The 22639-nt window shown below is 30.5% G+C and overlaps 1 protein-coding gene across 1 annotated transcript; it reads right to left on the reverse strand.

Moving 5' to 3' along the window:
• Positions 1 to 1124: 1124 nt before the first annotated feature.
• Positions 1125 to 21353, reverse strand: LOC143078129 (transcription factor RFX4-like). The gene is made up of 19 exons (XM_076253094.1): positions 21274 to 21353; positions 16327 to 16425; positions 15782 to 15842; positions 14791 to 14914; positions 13879 to 13940; positions 13128 to 13205; positions 12731 to 12764; positions 11738 to 11836; positions 11286 to 11363; positions 10669 to 10832; positions 10132 to 10232; positions 9320 to 9523; positions 8294 to 8388; positions 5633 to 5750; positions 5003 to 5122; positions 3511 to 3661; positions 2681 to 2771; positions 2118 to 2266; positions 1125 to 1548 (listed from the first exon to the last, which is right to left on the reverse strand). The coding sequence occupies exons 1-19, from the start codon at positions 21305 to 21307 to the stop codon at positions 1281 to 1283; spliced, it is 2130 nt and encodes a 709-aa protein (XP_076109209.1). The 5' UTR covers positions 21308 to 21353; the 3' UTR covers positions 1125 to 1280.
• Positions 21354 to 22639: the final 1286 nt, after the last annotated feature.

Raw genomic sequence — 22639 nt, forward strand, 5'->3', positions numbered from 1 at the left:
ATATTCCGGCCAATTTTAACATGGCAAAACGTTTCTATTGTTGAAGACTATATGTTGCATTTGATGTTTTTGTATCGATGTGTTGCTCTTTAGTTAATCAACCATTCCAAACATCTCCTTTTATATATGTTTCAATATTTTAATTGTGATAATTTTTTTTTTAAATAGCTTTCAAGGTAAAACAAACTTCAAAAACGACAATCAATAATAAAAAGTAGAAGAATATACACAAGACAAGATCATGTTCAAAAGAAAACGATAACAAGCAACAGCAGCTCACCAAGCACTTTATATATTTTTAAGAAAGATAAAAATAGTCAACATAAATATATTTGTACATACAATTGAAAAGGAATTTGCAACTGAAGTTAAACCTTTTTTTATTCTTGTAGTAGAATTAACAGAATGACATTTCTTTGTATTACTTTGACGTACTAACAGAATTGCGGCGTTGACTAAGTACCTAGATAAACATGTACTTAAAAGGTTTTTTTTAAATGCAATTGATACCATTTGATTTGAGATGTTTTCTGATGCAAAAATATATGAAATGAACAACTAGGAACACTTTTTAATTGTATTCAACATTATCTGTAGATTTTAAACATTTGGATATAATCTATGAAACTGGGAGACTGAAAGAAATTTTTACGACTCATATACAAATACTATTTATATTTAGGAAACGTAAATCGAGGAAACATTATTATTTTCATTTGGTATTTCTATAAGTTAATCATCGGTATTCATACATGTCATAGGTACCATTAATATCTCATAGTTATACCAAATGGAGTAAAACAAAATCTAAATGTCTATGACATGTCATTTTGCCAGAAATAAAAATACCGTGAATAATTTCTGGCGTTCTGGTATTAGTTTGGTCATTGAGGTAATTTAATTTTTTATGGATACACATCTGCTATATATAAATTATCATGCTTTTGTGTGCAAAGCTGAAGTATGTTTTGCAATATACATCATCAATGATATGTTGACACACCCAAGAAGAATACTCACATTTAGAAAATATTGCAGACATAACTAACACATATAAAGGATACGTGTACAAGCAATTATGCTATTTGTATGTATGCTGGCTATTAAAGAATCTAATATATTTTGGTAAACATTTAATGAGAAATTTGATTTAGATTTAAAGACAGTAAATCATTTAAATGAATAAGAATTATCTATAAAATCTAAATACAGTTTGGCAAGAATACTGTTGATTTGGCACATGGCATAAAACACATTTCATAATATTATTGGTGTTCAAGTTACACGAATCCGTCGTCCATTTGTGGTTGCAAGGGAAAAGACTCAGTTCGACTTCTCTTATATTGCTTGTCATGTGTCTGTTCAGCTCTCCTTTTCCCGTTGTTATTCATATGATCAACTTTATCAGATATACAAGGGAATGTGATATCTCCTGCTACAGGAATAAATCCACGAGTACTTGTTGAACAGTCATAATAACCATAAGATCCACAATCAAACCCTTGTGGACGAACTGTAGCAAACTGTCCATAAAAGTTCTGGTCTTGCCTACAATAAATTTTAAGAATATTAGTGCTTCTTTAATCTAGATGAATGAGTTTATATTGAAGTAATTAGTGTGGAACCTTATTAAGTGAGCTCTTTATTTTGATTCTGTTATCTTAATACTTAAATATCAGTTACTGTAGTTATTCGCGCATTGCTTTTTTTGTAGTTTATTTGAATTAATATGTCGTTTGTTACAAATGCTTAGTCGCATGCGAAAAAAGACCACGTTGAATTCAATTATAGTAAACTTTATGACCACATAGATAAGAGAGCAGTATTGCTGTATATTCAAAAATCATTGCAATTTTTTTTAAGTGGAATATTCGAAAGTTTTAGTTTCGCAATTCTAAAACAAAACTTGTATTTGAAATAACAGTTACGTAGTGATATTTTTCAATTGCATTGGTATTTAAAATAACAGTTATGTAGTGATATTTTTGCGATTGCATTAATAGGATTAAGTATTTTATCCACCGGTCTAGGATTCGCATTTATAAGTGCATGCATTAGTAACTGTCTTTATAATCTATAATAGTCTAGATATACATTTATTAAGAACGGTGTCTTACTGTCTTGTAATTGCCGTGAATTCTTGTTGGTTTCCAGGATATACTTGTGTAGGCCAGTCGCACATTGGACCTGGAAGTCTGTTTATATCTGACGTCACAATATTAGTAGGAAAGGATGATGAACAGGGGTGATATATTGATGTTGGCACCTAAAATAGGAAAACAAAGGTGCAGAATATTTGCGAGTACATGTTAAATAGCTCTTTCTATACTTTTGGAGCAAGCAAAAAGTAAAATCACAAAAATACTGAACGTAGAGGAAAATTTAATCGGAAAGTCCATAATCTCATGGCAAAATCAAATAACAAAACACATCAAAAACGAATGGACAAGAACTGTCATATACAGCAAGCTAGTTAACTGATATTGAATTTAAAACGAAATGAACTAGCGTATTTCGGTCCTCCTGTTATTTAAATCAATGTGTATTTTTTACTGCAGGATATTTTCTTGTTCATTATTTTATGAAGATAAACAAAAACGTAATGTTTGTAATTGGACTGAGTTGACAATAATCCAGAATAGTGCACGATTTATATCCCTTGGATTGTGTTCGTCATTACCTGTTGAGGTCGGCTTCCAACATTAAAACATGAGTTGTCTGGTTGAGATGACGCTTGTGGGACAATGGCACAAACTGTTCCTAAATGAGACCTGTAATTATCGAAAAAAAAATTAAATGGTAATTATCTATATATATGAAAAAAAATGAATACGATTTTTAATGTTTACCAGTATTTGACAAAAGATGTTTGTATATTTCATTCTTGTAGGACATCTCCTGTATTTAAGTAATGTTTATGTTGCTCAATATTTCTTTCGATGGATTTATGGGAAGACGAGTGGTACTTAATTACTATGTTCAGAATATTTCCAACAAGAAATTTACAGAACGACGACTATAGTTTTAGGTCGATTGAATCACTTAATTGAGATAATAATATGGGTTAAGAAAGACAACCTCACATACATACTTTTAGTTTGGAAATAGATATAAAAACAAAGAATGAACCACGCACATCAGTGATTTACAAGATTAGTTTCATTAGTGAAGCAAGGCATGCCTACCCTTTCAGAATACCTTAATATTCGACTGTTTTTCTATTATTCAATCTTCAGCGTTTAATGAAGTGTATGTTGGTTTAATTTGGAAGTATTTTTATCTTCGGCGTATTGTTTTATTACGATCTTGGTGCCTTTTCTTTCTTTCAAAAGACTTGTAGAACCTATGCCTATAGTCATCCTGAGTTTTTAATGTTTTTTTTTTAATTTCCTTATCGTTAGTTCTCTTGTTTGGTGATTTTCGTTTTGTGTTTACCTCGACTTGTGATTTTTAGGTACTCACTAAATCTTTACTCTCCTTTTTAAATTACTAATTCTTTACAATACTTACGGCATTGAAGAAGTCGAATGTAGTTCAGACAAGTTGTAAGCGTCGTGAGATGGTCTTGTAGAGGTATCCCCGGCTGAAGATGAAATACCTCTTGATATATTTAGAGTTTTGTCCTGCAATATTGTGTCTGTAGTGTAGATTGGGCTTAAACCTAAAAAGATGTCACAATTTACCATAATTATTTTCACCTCGAACTGATAGAGTGGTACACGAAATAACGTACAGTTATTTGAATTTTATTTTGTTTTATTCTTAATACAGACTTCACACAGTTTATTGTTTGATTACCATTTGTTTTTCTGGGTTTATGATTTTTTTTTAAATTCAGACACCTGTTCATCTCGCATGGCAGATGTTGATATTTGATTCAAGTTAAATTCAGACGGGTAAATGCTTTAAGTACTTAGTAAGTGTTTGAATAAATATCATGATTTATCAAAATTATCTTTAAATTATCACCGGTTATAGGTTATTCTACTGTGAATGAAGCTTATTGTGGAGACTTTGGTATTGAACAACAAATCAATTTTACACTTAGCAAATACCTCATGTTGTAAACATGACATGAAACTATAACATACAAGTTCATGAAACCTGTTACGTCATCTAATTTTAAATCTTGAATCTCAAATTCAGGAGTTATGTTGCTATATCAGTTTATATTCGTTTTTTTATATTCTATTTTTCAATATACCTATGATATTTCTAGTATTTGTAATCACAGAATTGCGTTCCAATTGACTCTGTTTAGAAGATGCAGTTGGGGAAAATGCTGATCTTGTAGAAGTAAACGAATCTTTTATAACACTTGAATCTGGTAAAACGATGTCTTCCTTACTTGCTTAAAACAGCACAACAAAATAAAATAATCATGCCAAAAAATACATCGAAGAAAAATAATACCAAAAAATGCAACATGAACTTAATTATCATGCTTAACAAAAGAGACGGATTACAACACAAAATAGGTATGTATGTACAAGTAAATGAAAGTGTACTTCATCTGCTAAATTTATTTTGTCATATCGTCGTTGTTTGTTTTGTTCGGTTTTTTGGAGAGAGAAAATTGTTCTTTTTAGTACAAGAGAATTCATTGTTACTACCTTTTTTATGTTTTCCCGTGCAATATAAATTCGGTTTAAACTTCGATCTGATATATCGTGAACTGACAATTTGATTTCAAGAAGGTAACACCGGGAAATTTTTGTCCAGCCATTCATCCATTTTATCGATCAACAATCAAAACCCTTAACATCCCGGTGAGCGTTCTTTTATGATGCGGAATTCAGCGATATCTTCTAACGTACAAAGTTGGAAGATTTTACATTAGAAAGGGTAACCGATTACAAGTTTGTAAAACAAATAAATGTACGATTAAGAAATAAAGCATAATATCACAGAAACAAAATGAATGGAATAAAACTAAAACAAAAGATCAAACTAGATTAACTTAAAATAGATCAACTGTTACATAACTTTGACTATAACCTACCATCCTTTTCATCCCCCTTGACAATTCTTAGAAACTCATTTCCCCGTTCCTGGCTGTGTAGGCTTTCCACCAAATATAAAACATAGTCATCAAACATCAGATGCATCAGATGAAAAGATCCTATAATAAAGACAAAAACATGCCATATCAGCTCTTTATAAATATTATGAAGCATCTGAATAATGCTGAAATCATGCCATATCAGGTCTTTGCATATTGTAATACATTTGAATATATTGTTAATCATGTTAATCATGATTGATCGTGAAAAAAATATAAAACGGAGATAATATCTTTCAGTTTTAAATGTTTCAACATCAAGGATCTTCAACTTCCTACTTTATTTGGCCTTTTTAACTTTTTTCAATTCGAACGTCACTGATGAGTCTTTTGTAGACGACACTCGCGTCGGTGTAAACACAAACATTTAATCCTGGTACCTATGATAAATTTATTTACTACTGATGGAATATCAATATTTAAGGACTTTTCTATGGCTATAACATAAACTGCACTTTATAACGAATAGTCAATATCAACAAATGTCTTGATATTTATGTGACGGTTATATTTCATACTAATCGCTAGAATTTAAAGTGATTATCAGACATAGTATTAAATATAATTTACCAAAACTAGGTGAGCTGTGCAGCGTCATATCTCTTATAATTCTCGTCCCAAAACAAGACCACATAAGCAGGAACTGTCGGGCGATTCTCCGTAACGTTCCACATTTCTTCATGCTTGGCTGCAAAATGAGATCGTCTAATTAGTATTATGCATGAACTAATAAAACTATAATGTATGACCTTTTGCTAATTTTCTTTTTTAATAAATAAGAGAAGAAATCATCGTGGTTTTTTTCTAGATTACGATTACTACTTTATATTGCTGGTTGTCACTTGTTAATATTGACACAAATGTTTTGTTATGCTAGGTGGACTTTATTAGCGGTGTGTGTACTTACACATAAAAGAGGAACGAAAGATACCAGAGGGACATTCAAACTCACAAATAGAAAATAAACTGACAACGCCATGGCTGAAAATGAAAAAGACAAACAGACAAAGAATAGTAAGCATGGCACAACATAGAAAACCAAAGAATAAGCAACACGAACCCCACCAAAAGAAGGGGTGATCTCAGGTGCTCCGGAAGGGTAAGTAGATCATGCTCCACATGTGGCACCCGTCGTGTTGCTCATGTTATAACAAATCCAGTAAATAGTCTAATTCGGTAGGTCACATTCATGAATGGAGGGGGATTGTAGCTTACGTACAATTTACGAGGATGATTTCAATTTCACCATTTGGAACTCTTGGATTAATAGCTTCCTTGTGAGCAGCAATCCTCTATCAAGAAAATCATGATAGGAAATGCAGGCACGGGAATGTCGTATCAAAAGGAAGATATATATACCCCATATGCAGGTGCTGCTGGAATATTGCCTCTTAGAAATGGAAAATTCACAATTTGAAGGCTGAAATCATCTCTTTTGTTTTGTTTTTAACCGACCCTCATTGTCAATTTCTAGATGTAAGTCAAGATATGAGGCCGACTTAACTGTATCTGTTGTATTCTTAATCTCTAGTTTGATGGGATAGATGCGTTCAGCATAGTCACCATTTTGAATTATTTAGTGAAAGAACATATTCTATATAATGGAAAGTAGAGTTATAGGATATTGCTAGCTTCTTATCTTTCTTCCTAAGAAGTTCCTGCATGAAGTCAGCCTCTTAATAATAAAGAAACAAGTCGGCAAAAAGAGGGTACAATTTGTTCCAATTGGAATACCGACAGATTGTTGAAAAACACGTCCTCCGAACGTAACAAATATGTTTTCAATCAAGAAATCAAGCATCTTGATAATGTCAGTTTCAGAGAATTTTTTGTTGGAATCAGAGTGATCCTTTACAAGGTAGGATTTATCACTCCCTAAGACAAGATAATTGTATCTTCGTTTGCCATTCTTTTTTTATGGAACAAAGCAGTACCAACTCTATACAGTGATGGAAGATTCAGCTCTGCATCTTTGGTTGAATTCCAAAGGAACATAGAACAGACCTATGATTATCCAGGATTTCCTCGTTGGTAAGTGTCGTGAGGGTATATGTTGAGTTTCCAAGTGAATTGTCAATACCTAATTCGTTTATCAAGCAGTTAATGTAATGAGTTTTAAACACAAACACCATTTTGTTTTGGGCTTTATCTGCGGGGACAAACATATTTGTCATGGAGGTAGGATAAGTGTTTTGCAACGTTTGCGTCTTTACTGATTGACGTAGCATGGGCATTGATAGACCCATTCAGTTCAAAAACTGCTTCAGCCGAGTTATGAAGAGAAACACTATGCAACCATATAAACGTTTTGCTGTCACAAACACAATCGGCTGATCGATAGGATCGGTGTGCATCAACTCATTAACAGTCTTTAATCTTAAGATATAAGAATATTCCTCTGGTGCTAAACGATTATTGTGGTCAATACATATTTATGACATTTTGACTGGTTGTTGGTTCGCATGGAGAATGATGTATGCAAAGAACGCGACTCTTTCCCCGTCAACGCATCCGATCTCATCCCGTTTGAAGATGGTGCGATGCCCACATTTTTATATGTTAACTTTAAGAATCTGCTTAATCGATTTACGAGATTGGAATAGCACAAGCTACTCTTGCCAAAATGTACATGTATATGGTATATCGAAACCTTCCGCAACTTGATATCCGTGTTGTCTTTTTGTGATGATAAAGTTGCTGTCTTATTATTGTCATTTAATTTTCATTCATACTAGTAAATAAAATTGAACGAACGGACAATAAATCCAAAACAGTCACAATGATAAGAACATAAACAAATATATGGTACTGACGTGATAAACATGATTCATTTAAACTGTTTGCTTGACTACAGCATTAATAACACGATACTAAAGCTAACGTTTCAAATTTCTCAGATGATGTTAAACTTTCATGTTTGGTTGTTTTGTAGAGACAATTTGATAATTTATATTTCTTTAATTTGATAATGTACAATCATTTCTTCTTGCACGCCTCAAATGAAAGTAATTTCAAACACGTTCCGTGCCAATGAAATCAGTATGGTGTGGAACTACCCAATTATACTTTACTATGTAAAAAGGTACTTGAAACCCCATATTTGAAAAGTTATGCTTTGGTTTTAATGAATTGGGATCATAAAATATGCACAATCGCAAAGTCTGGTACAGTTGGTGTAATCTATTGCATTAAAAAGCGAAACACGTTAATGAAGAAACTAGTATAGTATACCTTGACTACACATCGATCTACCATACTGTCTAACCATTCAACGTACGATTCTAGTGGTGCCTGATCTTCCAGCAGTTTTTCAAATTCAGAACACACTGTGAATACGATAATGGTAACATATAAATACATATTGACGACCAACACGAGTTATTTACTGTTCCTATCACAGAGTCACTAGTGCAATACAGATGTTGTATATAGTGAAGGAAGCCTTTTGTAGCGCTACATTTACTATGTTCTCAAATAAGAATTTCAACCTTTAAGGTATTTTTTGTACATATGCATGTAAAAATTCTTTTGAAATACCAATTTCAAACACTTGTTGATGAAAATATTGTAGTCAGTTTAACTTTAATCATATAGATAGTGTTTAGCAATGTACATAGCAGTAAAAGTCTGTTTCGTATATCTAAATAGGTATAACAAAGTCTCAAAAGAAGTGTATTGGACGTTTGTGAGGAAGATAATTTAAAAAAAAAACATGAATACTAATTATAGCTATGTTTTGAAAAAATCTGAAACTAATTATATGTAAATCAAACAATGTTTATTAACACATTATGTGAAAGGTCAAGAAATGGAAGATGGGTTAATTCATATTGTATTTCCAGAACCGTATGGTAATTACAATTTGTAACCGATGACTTTTTTTGGGGGGTTTATTTATTTTTCAACAACATATAACTTTATAAGAACATCTTAATTTTAAATTGAATAATATATGATTTTAAGCCAAGTTAACGTGTTTGCTAATTTTATGTGCTTTCTATTCAAATGTTCACCTATTTTGAAATAATTCAATCAGCAGTATTTCAGAGGAAAGATGAAAGCATTTTTTTTATTTTCAACGAGCCAAAGTTGTATGCAACATTTGAGCAAAATCTGTGACATTGTCAATATTCTGTTCCCTAACCTTAAAAGGTGTCAGGGCACAAATAAAGTTCATTATGAAAAACCTCGTGCTATTATTTCTATGAAAAGGTTCATGCCAGTACCAAATGCGACAAGATTTATAAAAACACTCACACTGTACGATAATTTGATGATCATTCTCACTGTAATTGTCCATGGTGTACAGTGTTTGTTTAATAATACTGTTTCTATCAACATTCAGCCAATCATCGAGCATCTGTGACGTAATTTCCGAACTATGAACTACAGTACGAGATGCTTGGCATAAATGGTTCAATGAAGTTTGTCGTCGTAGAACCTGGGCAAATCTTCTTGCTACTGTAATACATAAAATACAATCTTTATTATAAATGACTGTCTCATGAAAGTTTTTCAATGTATTAGTTTTTCATTCATGATAGTAAAACGTACTTTTAGAACTAAAATGATGTACATAATTCTTGTCTCGGTAGACGTTTATATTTTATATATAAGCAATAGGAGTGTTCGCATTGACCATGACTTATACAAGATTGAATATAAAGCCTCAAATGTCTTTTGGTCATTTCAAAATCAAAAATTGTTACATCACGAGTCAATTTGTATTCAAGAATAATTTTGGCTAAAAAAAATATTCTTTTTTTTAACGCTTCACTTTCAGCTGACATGCTCGCCATGATATAATGAAGTATTCCATGTTTTTGTCTCCGAACGTGAATACATGATATCTAAAATTTCCAGAAATGTGCATCTCACACCGCAAATTGTACGTGTCTTTGTTGATTTTGTAAGTATAGTATTCAATTAATATACAATTGAACATAATCCAGTTTGAATACCTTAGAACCATTTCCATGCAATCGGTCATTTATTCATCTAAAAAAACTATTCATATTTATAATATAATTTATCAGATTGCAAATGACAGTTGAAAGAATGAAACATACAGTCGAATTTTATTTTCTGCAAGCCACCAGGAAGTGCGTCTAGCGCAATTATCAACCATTCATCTAACTGCTTGGCAAACCGCCGTATTACTTGTGTTAAACTGTAACGAAATACAATAATAAATATAATTATAATATAACACTGTTCTGAACAAATTTTCAATACCACTGCGTGCAAAAGTTGGTATCTTGAATTTTGAAGGTAAGCTCAATTGAAATTAGGAATACATGGTACCGACTCCCTTATATATGTCTTAAAATTATATGGCTTTAGTGCAACCGTTGACAAAATTATTTGTTTTTTTATTACAAATTTCATCTGAGGGAGAAAAAAATCCTAAATGATAGAATTAATAAGACTGTGATCAACAAACCTAAAATTTATAAATATTTTAAAACATCGAAGTATTAACTTTTGTTCCTATTCCAACATTAAAAGAGGAAACAATGAACGTACCATGTATCATGAATCAATTTATATTGGTAATCACAAAAGATATTGTAAATTGTAAGAATGTAGACATTTATGTTTATTACCTTTCTGGTAATGGTTGTAAGACTGTTGGCATCAACACATTTGCAATTGCTTTATATAATATAGAGTCACATACACCAACCAACAGAACTATTGTCTGAGAATCCAAGATGGGTATGATATGCTGTGGCATTCCTTGCCAGAAATGTAAGAGGAAACTTTGCACCTGAAAGAAAAAGAAACATGATTAATTTCTATGAAATGTGGTCTTTGATGGAGAGTTATCTAATTGGCATTTTTTTTTAATATTTTTGTGTAATACAAATGCAATTTCACATAAATTTTAGTAACGTGAAAGATATCAGTTGAGGAGAGTACTGCACACAAAGTACAGAATATTATAAAACAACCGGATCTCCTATAAGAATCATGAAATGAGAGGATCATTAACAATAAAATTAACGGTATCAATTTTCTTGCACCAGATGAGCATTTCGACAATACATGTCTCTTCAGTGATGCTCGTGGCCAAAATATTTGGAATCCAAAGCTTATATAAAAGATGAAGAGCTATAATCCACCTCTGTACTTTTATCATGGTATTCACGTTTTTTGTGTGTGTCATGTGACATTTCAAGTAAAAGTAAGCTTTTAAAAAAGCGAAATTAGTATATTTTACCTCATCAAAATTAGCACGTATGACGGTGTCAAGTATTCTCTGGCAATGAGTTCTGTACATCATCATAAATGTTATCACCTGAAATCAAAAGGTTTGTTAAATCATTGCTTGACTCTCACAAGGACATACATGGCATATGTGCCACTAGACGTTAACCAACCATAAATCAATGAATCGCATCGACAATTAAAAGTTATCAATTATGATGACAAAAGGTTATAAAGCGATAACAATTATACGTATCTCTGTCTGGTTCCCTCTTTATCTAAAATCCGTATTGACTGATGAAATGTTTATTTATTTATTTTTGTTTAAAAGAGCCATCCAAAAACTAACCAAAAGTTATACTTTTGTTTAAAAAAAACGAGTAAATGATATTCAGGAAATTATTTCAACTTGACCATTACCACTCTTAATAAATTGCATATACATTTAAATTACTATAAATTTACCTTGTCTTCTTGAATATTTGGTGGAAGTTTGATGTCTTTGATATCAGGAAACTCTGGTAACAATGTTCCTAGTTTTGATCTTGGAGAATATGCAACTATCTGAAATATTCAATAATAATTTAATTATAGTGTTTTTCTGAGATTTTCATACTGTTACTTTAGTAACACATAAGTTTAAATGTAATAAGATATAATCAATCATTTATAGAACAAAATAATCATATGTGTACATATGAAATTAAGTATCTTTGTAATTTTACAATACTTTATCTAAAACGATCATTTTGATCTGAACAGCTTTTAAAATACTATATACAAATAAAGGCAACAGTAGTATACCGCTGTTCAAAACTCATAAATCCATGGACAAAAAACAAAATCGGGGTAACAAATTAAAACTGAGGGAAATGCATTACATATAAGAGGAGAACAACGACACAACATTAAAATGTAACACACACAGAAACGGACTAAGCATTAGACAAAATCCTATGAGAATAACAAATATAACATCAAAACCAAATACATGAAGTTGGGATAGATAAGTACCGTGACACGTCTTATAGTAATGTGAATTCACACTCAAAAATAAGAGAAAACAAACGACACAACAGAAACACAACGTTAAAATATAACACACACAGAAATATTATTAAATCATTATTTCGATTTCAGTTTATTTTAGACTCATTTAATGTGGTAAATTCAGAAATGTTCAGACTATTTGCTTGCAGTCATTATATACAAGGACTGTTGAGTAGATGTCTTTTACATGTAAACGTCACCATAATACTGAAATATTTTAAGAGTTACTGAAAAGTTTATTTTTTCTATGTTATTTTTTTATTTAGCCAACTTTTGGGGTACCTGTTGTAGCCTCATCCATGCAGTCATCGCTACTTTTATATTGAGCCAGGATTCTTTAATGAGATGAACTATGGATTATTTTATTTAGATGAGTGTCAAATGATATTTATTATTTTTCATTTTTACCTGTTTCGAATTTTCTTTCTTCCCTTCAGATGAACTAAAATTAAGAAAATAAACAAATAAAGAGGTAATCATTGTGTTTATTGTTTTACTGTTTCATTTTCACGATTTATTTATTTATTTCACTTTAAACTTCTGATACGAAGGATTTTTACATTCAGTATAATTCAATATTATGTGTCACTAAATAACTTCTAATATGTTCAAATCAAATCATTTCCATTCCCAATTTTATGATCAGAATTATGATTACTAGTTATTATAGAATGGTCTCACATAAACAGTTCAGATTTATAGTAACACGAACAAAATTGAGTGAGAAATTTCCTATATATACACATTTAATTATTTCTTTACAAGGTGAATGTGTTTTTTATTTGTAACTTAGATATTTACTTACTTTTGTACACCTTTGGCAGAATATATAACATCATAATACTTTGAGGACTCACAAACACCTATTCCATAGTAGTGATACCTTTGATATGAAAAAAGTAATACATATATAAATTTCTAGGATATTTTTCATTATATAGAGTTAGAAAAATCAAATCAACGGTGTACGTCACTGCTGGAATATTAGAAACATTTTATTTCACTATAATTAAATTACATGTATGTTTTATTATAATACGTTATTTTTTTATTACGGTTAACATCATCTCGACTCTTTCCGAAATTAACCTTCATTTCATAATGACATGTAACATTCATGATGAGACGAACTTCCACAAAAAAGTCCACAGGTAAATTAGTTAAACTTGGTTAAAATTGTGTTTTTATTATCATACCAAAAGAAAGTAATAATAAGTCTGGAATACTTCTTTTGGTAATTTTATACGGTAGTAAAATCGTAGGCCTTGTGCACATTTGTTTTAATTAGCGCGAAATGAACTTCGGTCAACGCTTTTACACTCCTGGACCAATACATTTACAAAAAGATGCATTCAATACTTAAATAGTATTATCAACTACATGTATTTTTATTTGAATGTAGACATCCTATCGTCATGTAAAATCGCAAATGCTATCGTGTTTTACATAAACCGTCACTGACTGTTCAAAATTAGTTGTCAAGTTTGTAACTTGCCGTTATCCAGAATTCGGTATGTTATACATGTATCTACAAATAAGCATGAGAACTGACTTACTTTGATTGTCCCCTGGTCCCTAGTCTGCGAGTAGTAATTTGTGGAAACTGTTGGCGAATGATCTAAAGAGAAACAACAACAAAATTTGCAGTACCGAACATTCATTAGGATTTTAATCTGACGACTCATATGAAGTTATGAAATAATATTAACAAAATGCATTACAAGCGATCAATTTAATACACAATGGAAATTTCAATTCCATATAAAAACGAATTTACCACAAGCTTCAGCATCCAAAGTTTAAACTATGATATTACAATAAAAGTATCATAAATGTAGCACAATACAGGTACGGTGATCCTAATTTGCATTGTCTTTTGGAAAGCATTTCATAAATGCTATATTTCCAAATCTGTTTTCAAAAGTTTATCAAATAGTGGGTTTTTTTCTGGAACGCAATTACGTTCTGTTCATGTGTAATCCTTAAAAACAAGCACAATAACCATTATTTCACTATGTGTTTTACATTAGTGTCATTTCTTGCTTTTTTTTCCATGAAACCTCGTAGTTAAACAAGTAATAGATTTATTTTTTCAAAAACATTAGCTTAAAAGTTACTAGAAACCAACTTTAGTAGCCCGGTCGTTTTACATTTGTTACCTTTTACTGTCCTTTATTTTTAAATTCCTTTTTTTTTCTTCTTAAAACTGAGTTTTATTAACATATTTACATTTGTTAATAGATACATCAAATACCGGTATTTTTTCCTTAGTGTCAAAACGGCATTAATTTAACTATAAGTTGTGTGGTCAATGAACTCTAACTTTATAGATATCAAGATTAAAAAGATTAAAACTGTTTACGCTAGACGCGCCTTTCGTCTACAAGACTCATTAATGACGGTCAAATAAAAAAATAAAACGGCCAAAAAAGTAAAAAGATGGGAAGCATTGAACAAAATGTACTTACTTTGCCAAAACTAGCAGCATTTACTGGTTGTGTATCATTTGCCTCACAATAATCCAGATAGTGATAATACAACGTACTTCGTGGTATACAAACTCCTTCGGCTATCTCGTAGTTTTCTTCTAACCTAAAATGTTAGCAAGTCATAAACATGATTTGTGTCCAATATTGTTTATGTATATTCTCAGATTTTCTATGTTAGTAAATCCTGAACTAAAATCCGTGTTTTTATAATGTAGAATCATGTTAAACATCGGTCATAAAAAAAAATACAATATAAAGACTATAGGACAATAATTTACAGAGCATACACAAAGGTTTACTTACACATAGACATAGCTAGTTTGCACTGCGATATGGATAAATTCGTAGTCGCGTCATATGCTATATCATGTAGGAAGAGTACTTCACTCTCTTGCAAGTGAAAAATCCTTGTATTTTATCATTTGGGGATCCTTAAGTTGGCTGTTTCAATGCAAACTTTTTTTATCCTATCCACCATACTTTTACCATAATTATTATAGTGGCAGTCGACATCCCGCCCTTCACCCCGGTCGATTAATTTTGCAAGTCACTTATTCGATTTATCATTTATTTGTTCTCGTCCTGAATATACATGACATGTTTGCGACTGAATCTTAAGCATACTACATTCAATCAGTAAATCACGAATCTTCATTGATCCAATATATACAAAAATCCCGAATGATAAAAAAACTGCATTCCAGATATCACAGGTTACCGAAATCCTCCAAGGTTTTGGTACACCAAACTTTCTAACTAGTATGTAAAATAAATTATTTGTTATCATGCCTTAAAAAAAAAAGATAGCGACACCCGAAATAACTGCAAAGAATAAATTCATTTTTTTTTCTCATCCTTTTTATGATTACCTGTCAAAAATAAATATTTTATAAATAACATAAAAACTAAAGTATAAAGTTCATTCGAAAAATTGAAAATAATTTATATTAAACGGCCTAACGTTACTTACCATTTTAGTGTCAGAGGTGTAGAATGAGGTTTGGATGCTGATCGTAGTTTAGTATAAGTTGCTGAAATATTTGAGAGAAAAAAACATGTAAAGGAGGAGCTTTAATCTATTTGTTTTGTTCCATCATTTGAATAATTAGTACAATGTATGTTGGAATAAATAAAATTATAAGAAATACATTCCCATTTAATATATCTAAGTATACATTCAAGTAAATAAAAAAAAGAAACCACCTAAAGATCAATTGGTTATAAAAAAAATCATACATATCCTTATACTTAAAACATATGAATTGTTCCTTCGGAATATAAGGAAAATTAGTGACTAAGTATGCCTAGTGTGATCCTTTAATAGCTAAATAAAAAATATCTTACAAAAGCGATAAAAATATTCTTCCATAAGTCAAACTCTATAGCTGTGTTCAATTTGAAAAGATAAAGAAAAGGCGAGTAAGTATTCTTTACGTGGAAAGCCGTGGCTCTACGCACATTTACTGGGTATACGAAGTATTTTTATAACACACCAAATAAACTAAAAGAGCTAACCTGATTTTGATTCATCATCGTCTTCACAGAATCGTGTTCCAATATTCTCACTTAGATCTGGGCGCTTACGTCCTCCATCTATACATCTATCAAACCAATCTTCAATAATATACATATGTATGTAAATATAGCTTTTAATGTCAAATTTAAGAATTGAACCAAAAAAATAACAAAGTTTGAATTGAATATACAGGAAATCTTCGATAAACTTTTCTAGTATAACATAATGTGTACATTGTACCAACTAGGTGTCAATACTAAAATATCAAATATTTTGCTTTCAAAAACAATAACTTTCAAATATTTTGAATTTTTTTAAATAACATTTATATAGTCTAAATTCAAAAATAAGTTTGCTTTAAATTTTCAAAAAAATATGTTTCTGATAAAAGTTAATTCATAAAAAGTGTTTTCACGTTCATTATGTGTTGATCTATGAAATATTTTTGTAGGAGTTATAAAACGGAATAAAGAAGATGTGGTATGATTGCCATTATGACAACTCTCAACAAAACACCAAATGACAGTCAGAAATTAACCACTTTAAGTCACTATATGATTTCTTATTGTTCTGCTTCCTTTTATATGTACTTCAAAGTCAAAACCGCTATTAAATGCGTGATTAAGACTTCGTTGCACACAAAACTAAAAGAAAACTATGACTTGTAGTGGCTAAGAAGAAGACAACAAAACCTGTATCATCATAATGAAGAAGAAGACAACAAAACCTGTATCATCGTAATGAACTTTCATGTAAGCGGCGAGCAATACGTAGATAAGTTTGGATCTTAAAATTGTCAAAAGAATTATTTTCCATCATGAAGTATTGTATTTTTTAAAAATAATAAGAAACTCTGATTTGTCGTTGCAGTAAAAAAAATACGACAGACATTTTTTACGGACAGACTGAGGTAAACCAAGATACACCCTTGACGGACGAATATATCGTGACTAAAAGACTACCGGCACTGGTATTGATCAATGATAGAAGTTTGAAAATCTGTTCCCAATTCAGGGGTACGACAAGAGTTCAACATTGAAGAAGTTTTGTTAATCTAAAATCAATTTTACATATATCCCTATTGAGCAATCAATTTTTCCCAAATTACGTTAAGAAAGGGGGGGTTGTGGGGGTCAGTGAAAAAATTAAGTTTTTTATCCTTCATTGAACTTTTGATGTCGTCCCTAATATATATCATATGTTTTTGTTCATAATGATATTACTTATATGCTGTATGTTATACCGAGGTCCTAAATTGGTGAATGAAAATATTCTATCCTATTCAATTCTATATGTTATTTCTTTTTTAAACTAAAACAAGAAAACATTATATAAGAAATAAGGAAAACATGTCACAGTATAGGCTTTATCAATGGTTGGATGCTAATGTAAAAAAAAAACATTACATAAATTTAATGTAGAATAAAACTGATCATAAAATTAGATAATCTAAAATTATTCGGCAGACAGTATTTTTTAATGTCAACAGTACATTAAAAAAAAAAAAAACAACAGATATTTTTGAGCACTTATATAAGCAACGAGATGATGACTTTTTTTTTGGGGGGAGGGGGGGATACAGTCACCTTGATTTGATGAAGTTCATCAGCAAGACTCAAACTATTTGATCGCCTGTTTCAAGGTAATGTTGCGGATGCATTAAACCACACCAATTTATTTGAACGGCAATCCGATAATCCATTTTCGAGATGTCCTAGATTGACTTATCACAAGGTAAAATTCCTGTCCTTACCAAAACAACCCTTTAATAAGTGTCATTTCAAATTTCGGTTTCGCTGAATAAATCAAACTTATTTATTATTGAATATTTCTTGTCATAAATATGTCTGTATGTAACAATTGCCACTGGACGTTTACAAAACAATTATCATTTATTATTCCATGATTAAAGCTCATAATACGAAAACACAAACGAAAGTAAAGAAGCAGTTTTGATAATTCTGTAGTATTTGTCTATTTAATTGTCCTTTTAATAAGTTAAAATGTTGACCTTAACTTGAAATTTTTGTAATGTGTCAATAATTTGCAGTCAACGTTCTTCCTCATTAGTGTACATATAAAAAAGAAGATGTGGTATGATAGCCAATGAGACAACTATCCACAAAAGACAAAAAGGACACAGACATTAAAAACTATAGGTCACCGTACGGCCTTCAACAATGAGCAAAGCGCATACCGCATAGTCAGCTATAATAGGCCCCGATAAGACAATGTAAAACAATTCAAACGAGAAAACTAACGGCCTTATTTATGTAAAAAAAATGAACGAAAAACAATTATGTAACACATAAACAAACGACAACCACTGAATAACAGGCTCCTGACTTGGGACAGGCACATACATAAATACATGTCTTTTTGTAACAACGAGATAACATTATTGTGAAGTGCCTTTAAAGATTGTATGCAATGATTTGATATTTAGCCTCTAGAATTAAAAGGAATAATAAAATTAATGATCCCTTCTTTATCTGGGAAATAATTATGGACCTATGTTTAATCAGGTAGTGTTTTCTTCGCCGAAATCCTTTACCGAGTTCCAAAGTTTCAGGAAGCTTACTGGGTGGACAATCACGATGGACATGTGTATTTATTTACAGTGACCAGTTTTTGAAAATACGGAATGTGTGTTTTTGAAATTGCCTGTTACAATTTATTTTTATTTTCTATTTAAATTAAGGAATGTATCTCCCTAATGCAAAGCTCTGATTCCTTGTCCGGTTTTGATTTATACTTTTTTGTCCTTTTCTGGTTTAAAGAGCTTCATTTTTTTAATAACCTTCTGATTTTGCTGACAGAATAAATGTATGAATTTTGACAATGCGCTTCACTATCTTAAATATTATCTTAAATTTCCCAATGAGTATCTTTTAGTTACCAATTTTATTTAAATTTACACACTGTAAAATGTACAATTCGTATAAACTAATTACTATTTCATATTCAAGACACAAAAGATATATAATACATGAAGGGTTATTTCACAGCATTATAAACAACAGTATATTACAGGAATATTCATTCAATCTTAATTCAGAGAGTATCCAATAGTAGTTCTTTCAATTTGTTTTAATTTATGTGAGCAAGAATAAAGTACATATTTCCCATTTGATTTTATTTAATCTTCGAAAAAGGAAAAGGTATAACGAATGACACATGATCACATGAAAAAGAAACTATTCATTGTCAGTAATCGTTCGAATGTTATTACACTTTTATGTCTATTATTAAAGTTTAATTTATGCAATTGAATTGTAGCCTAAACTTAACAATAAAACCGATAGTAGAATCTACGCACGGTGTTCGGCAGTTTCCCAGGATTAGAGATACAATACTTAAAATCATATTAGTGCACATAAACGTCCCAAATCACTTTACAATGACGGCACTCAAGACGAAGCCTCACAATATAATACTTGTCAAAATATAAACATTTTCATGGCAAATTTACTTTGTATTGAATGTATCATAGGAAGTAATCGAGATCACCCCGACAACTGGTTGGAAACAGACAAATATTTCACCATATAAAACATTTCATGTTCTCCAGGTCAAACAACAAAAACATTCATCTTTGTGTTTTGATTCATACTGAAAAATTTGTTTTAAATTGTGAAATATATATGGTCTGTTTTTCTAGTCCAACTTGATATTTTATTTTAGAATGCGAATACGTGAAATGATTTGATATTTATTTTATAAAATAAAAGTTGCTCACTGCAAAACATATCTATAATTTCCGTAAAATTTATTTATGAACTTCAGGCATATTAAAAAAACACACATAACCAAATAGGTAAAAATATTAATAAATATAAAACTCGTCTAAATATGAAAGTTTATGTAAATTGAAGTCAGCTGAGTATTTGTTTACAATGATTAAATACGCTTTAAATAACTTGACCAATACATAGATCTTACCACAGATAGTACCACAAGAAGCAAGTATACATTGTAAAAAAAGGAAAGTATCATTAAATAGCTAAAATAAACACACTTAGTTTGCCTATGGTTGATTGTTGGTTGCTTAATGTCCAGTGGCAAATATCTAGTTATATATGGTAAAATGTTTTAAAAATCTACACAAAACCTGAAGAGATTATCATTTATAAAATGTTAATTGAAGTTAAGAGCAAGTGCTGTGTGATTTGTATAGAAAACCAGAAATGTTTTTTTTTTCTCCAATGCAGTAACCGAGTTTAAACGAAAGAAAACAATTTCAAATATAAGCATAAGTTTTCAACAACAAAAAACGATAAAATTATATCGAAAGAAAATGTATCGACAATAATATGGTGAATTTCGTACTTTGTATTAAAGACAAGATTTTTTGTACACTTGAGTACATTTGGGTCATCATCCTGCTTTCCCAGAAATTAGAGACCAAGGATATTCATAACCTCAATGTGGTAAAACTTTAATTACATCATGCAATTACTAATTTTTCGTGTTCTCGGATGAGATGCTTTATGTTTAAAATGAAAAGTATTATGTACCTTAGAAGTGTTTTACATTTTTTTATATCATCACAAAAAAGTCAGTAAAGAAGTTTTAAAAATCAAATCAAATGGAGATAAATAAAATGTAAATCTGTCAAAAAAAAAAATAGTTCACTTTTTCAAAACTACACAATTCAAAATCTAAAATAAAATCACCATTAAACAAATTCATAGAAACCACAAAACTAGTATGTATTGAATAATATTAAACTCATCGGAACACTTTAAAGTAAAATTTCACAAGTGTTGAATTTTGCTTAGTAGATAATTGAAAAGGAAGCTCGCAAAACTACAGCCTAGTAACTTAAATTGAATTAACCCTGCTCGGAAACGGAGGAACAATTTCTCTCCCCGGAGTAAGCCTATACAGTTATCTAGAACAGTTACTAGGAGATGTTAAAAATGTGATTGTTAAAGTCAACGTACCTGTGGTGTCGCTGGAAGGAGCGAAATCATCCATGGCCTTCTATAGACCTGATCCAAAAGTGAAATTTACAACTTTTAATTGAATTTATTCTATATTTGACTAAGAATGGCAATGTAAAAAGATCAAAGTCAAGTATTACTAATATTTTCCTATATTTAGCATCACCTGGGAGTGGATAATGTTTTATTGGTTTTGAAATTGAAGTGATTTGATTGGGTGTTGACAGCAGTATTAATATTCATGATTTGAGACAGAACAAATTGGTTTTTTCTATCAATTTACCATAAAACTATATGTGATCAGACTTGTGGCGTTTCAATTGACATGTAATAATAATTTGTAAATTTAATAATATTTGAAATTGTCGAAAATTTTCCAAATTGCCAATAAAAAACTTTGAGTTGTTTTATAGGATAGGATTTCCAGAAAAATTACCGTTTAAGATTAATTATTTCAAATTTTCATTCACAAAATAATTAAAAATATGTATATTTTATTAGAAATTAGAGACCGTACATCGTCAGAGATGTTAGCTAACTGGTGACCCGTATAAAACCATCAATACGGGCAAACCAATAACAGAACAATGGGCACCAACATCAATCGACTATTCATCACCGGATTAGCAGAAAATCGCTTTTAAATTTCTACATGTCTATTCAAAGGGAAAATATTTCGGCATGTGAATAAGATAGAATATGTGGTAAATTGCTCTTTTCAATTTCTCCTTGACAAAAACTAATTAGCTTTAGATGTCAATTTTCTATTTGAACCTTAAATAGGAAACTAATTCTACTTTTAAAAGTGGAAGTGAGTTATACAAAACTAACGCATCGTAGTATAACGATACTTCAAAGGGAGATTAATAAATTTTATTAAGTTTTATCTACTGCAAAAAGAAATACATGTTGTCTAAAATTATTATTTTTTATTATTATTCTTTTACTAGTACGGCTAGTATTTCATGGGTTTAATTTTTATTTTAAAATTGTTACATATTTCTGAATGATTAGTCGGAATAAAGGAGTTTTAACAAAGATGTTTATTTATGGAAAATTGATATGAACTGAAACTCTGTGATCCGGGTCTATTAATTCATATAATAACTCTACATTATATTAAAGTCATAAGAAACCTCAAATTAAAAAAAAATATGCATATGTTTTTTACAACTAAATGGATAGTTTTCATTATACAACTTATGTACATATACTTTTTTTCTGAGGAAAATTCTTTAATTTGTCCACATTTAGAAGAAGTTTACTTATTTTTAATTGCTTGCTTCCAGGAAGCAATTCGCCGACATATTTTCCGTATGCATAGTGCCCCTAGCGTAACCCTCCTCGTAAAAATCCGGTAATCGCA

Source organism: Mytilus galloprovincialis, chromosome 6 (assembly GCF_965363235.1).
Source record: "Mytilus galloprovincialis chromosome 6, xbMytGall1.hap1.1, whole genome shotgun sequence".
Lineage (NCBI taxonomy): Eukaryota > Metazoa > Mollusca > Bivalvia > Mytilida > Mytilidae > Mytilus > Mytilus galloprovincialis.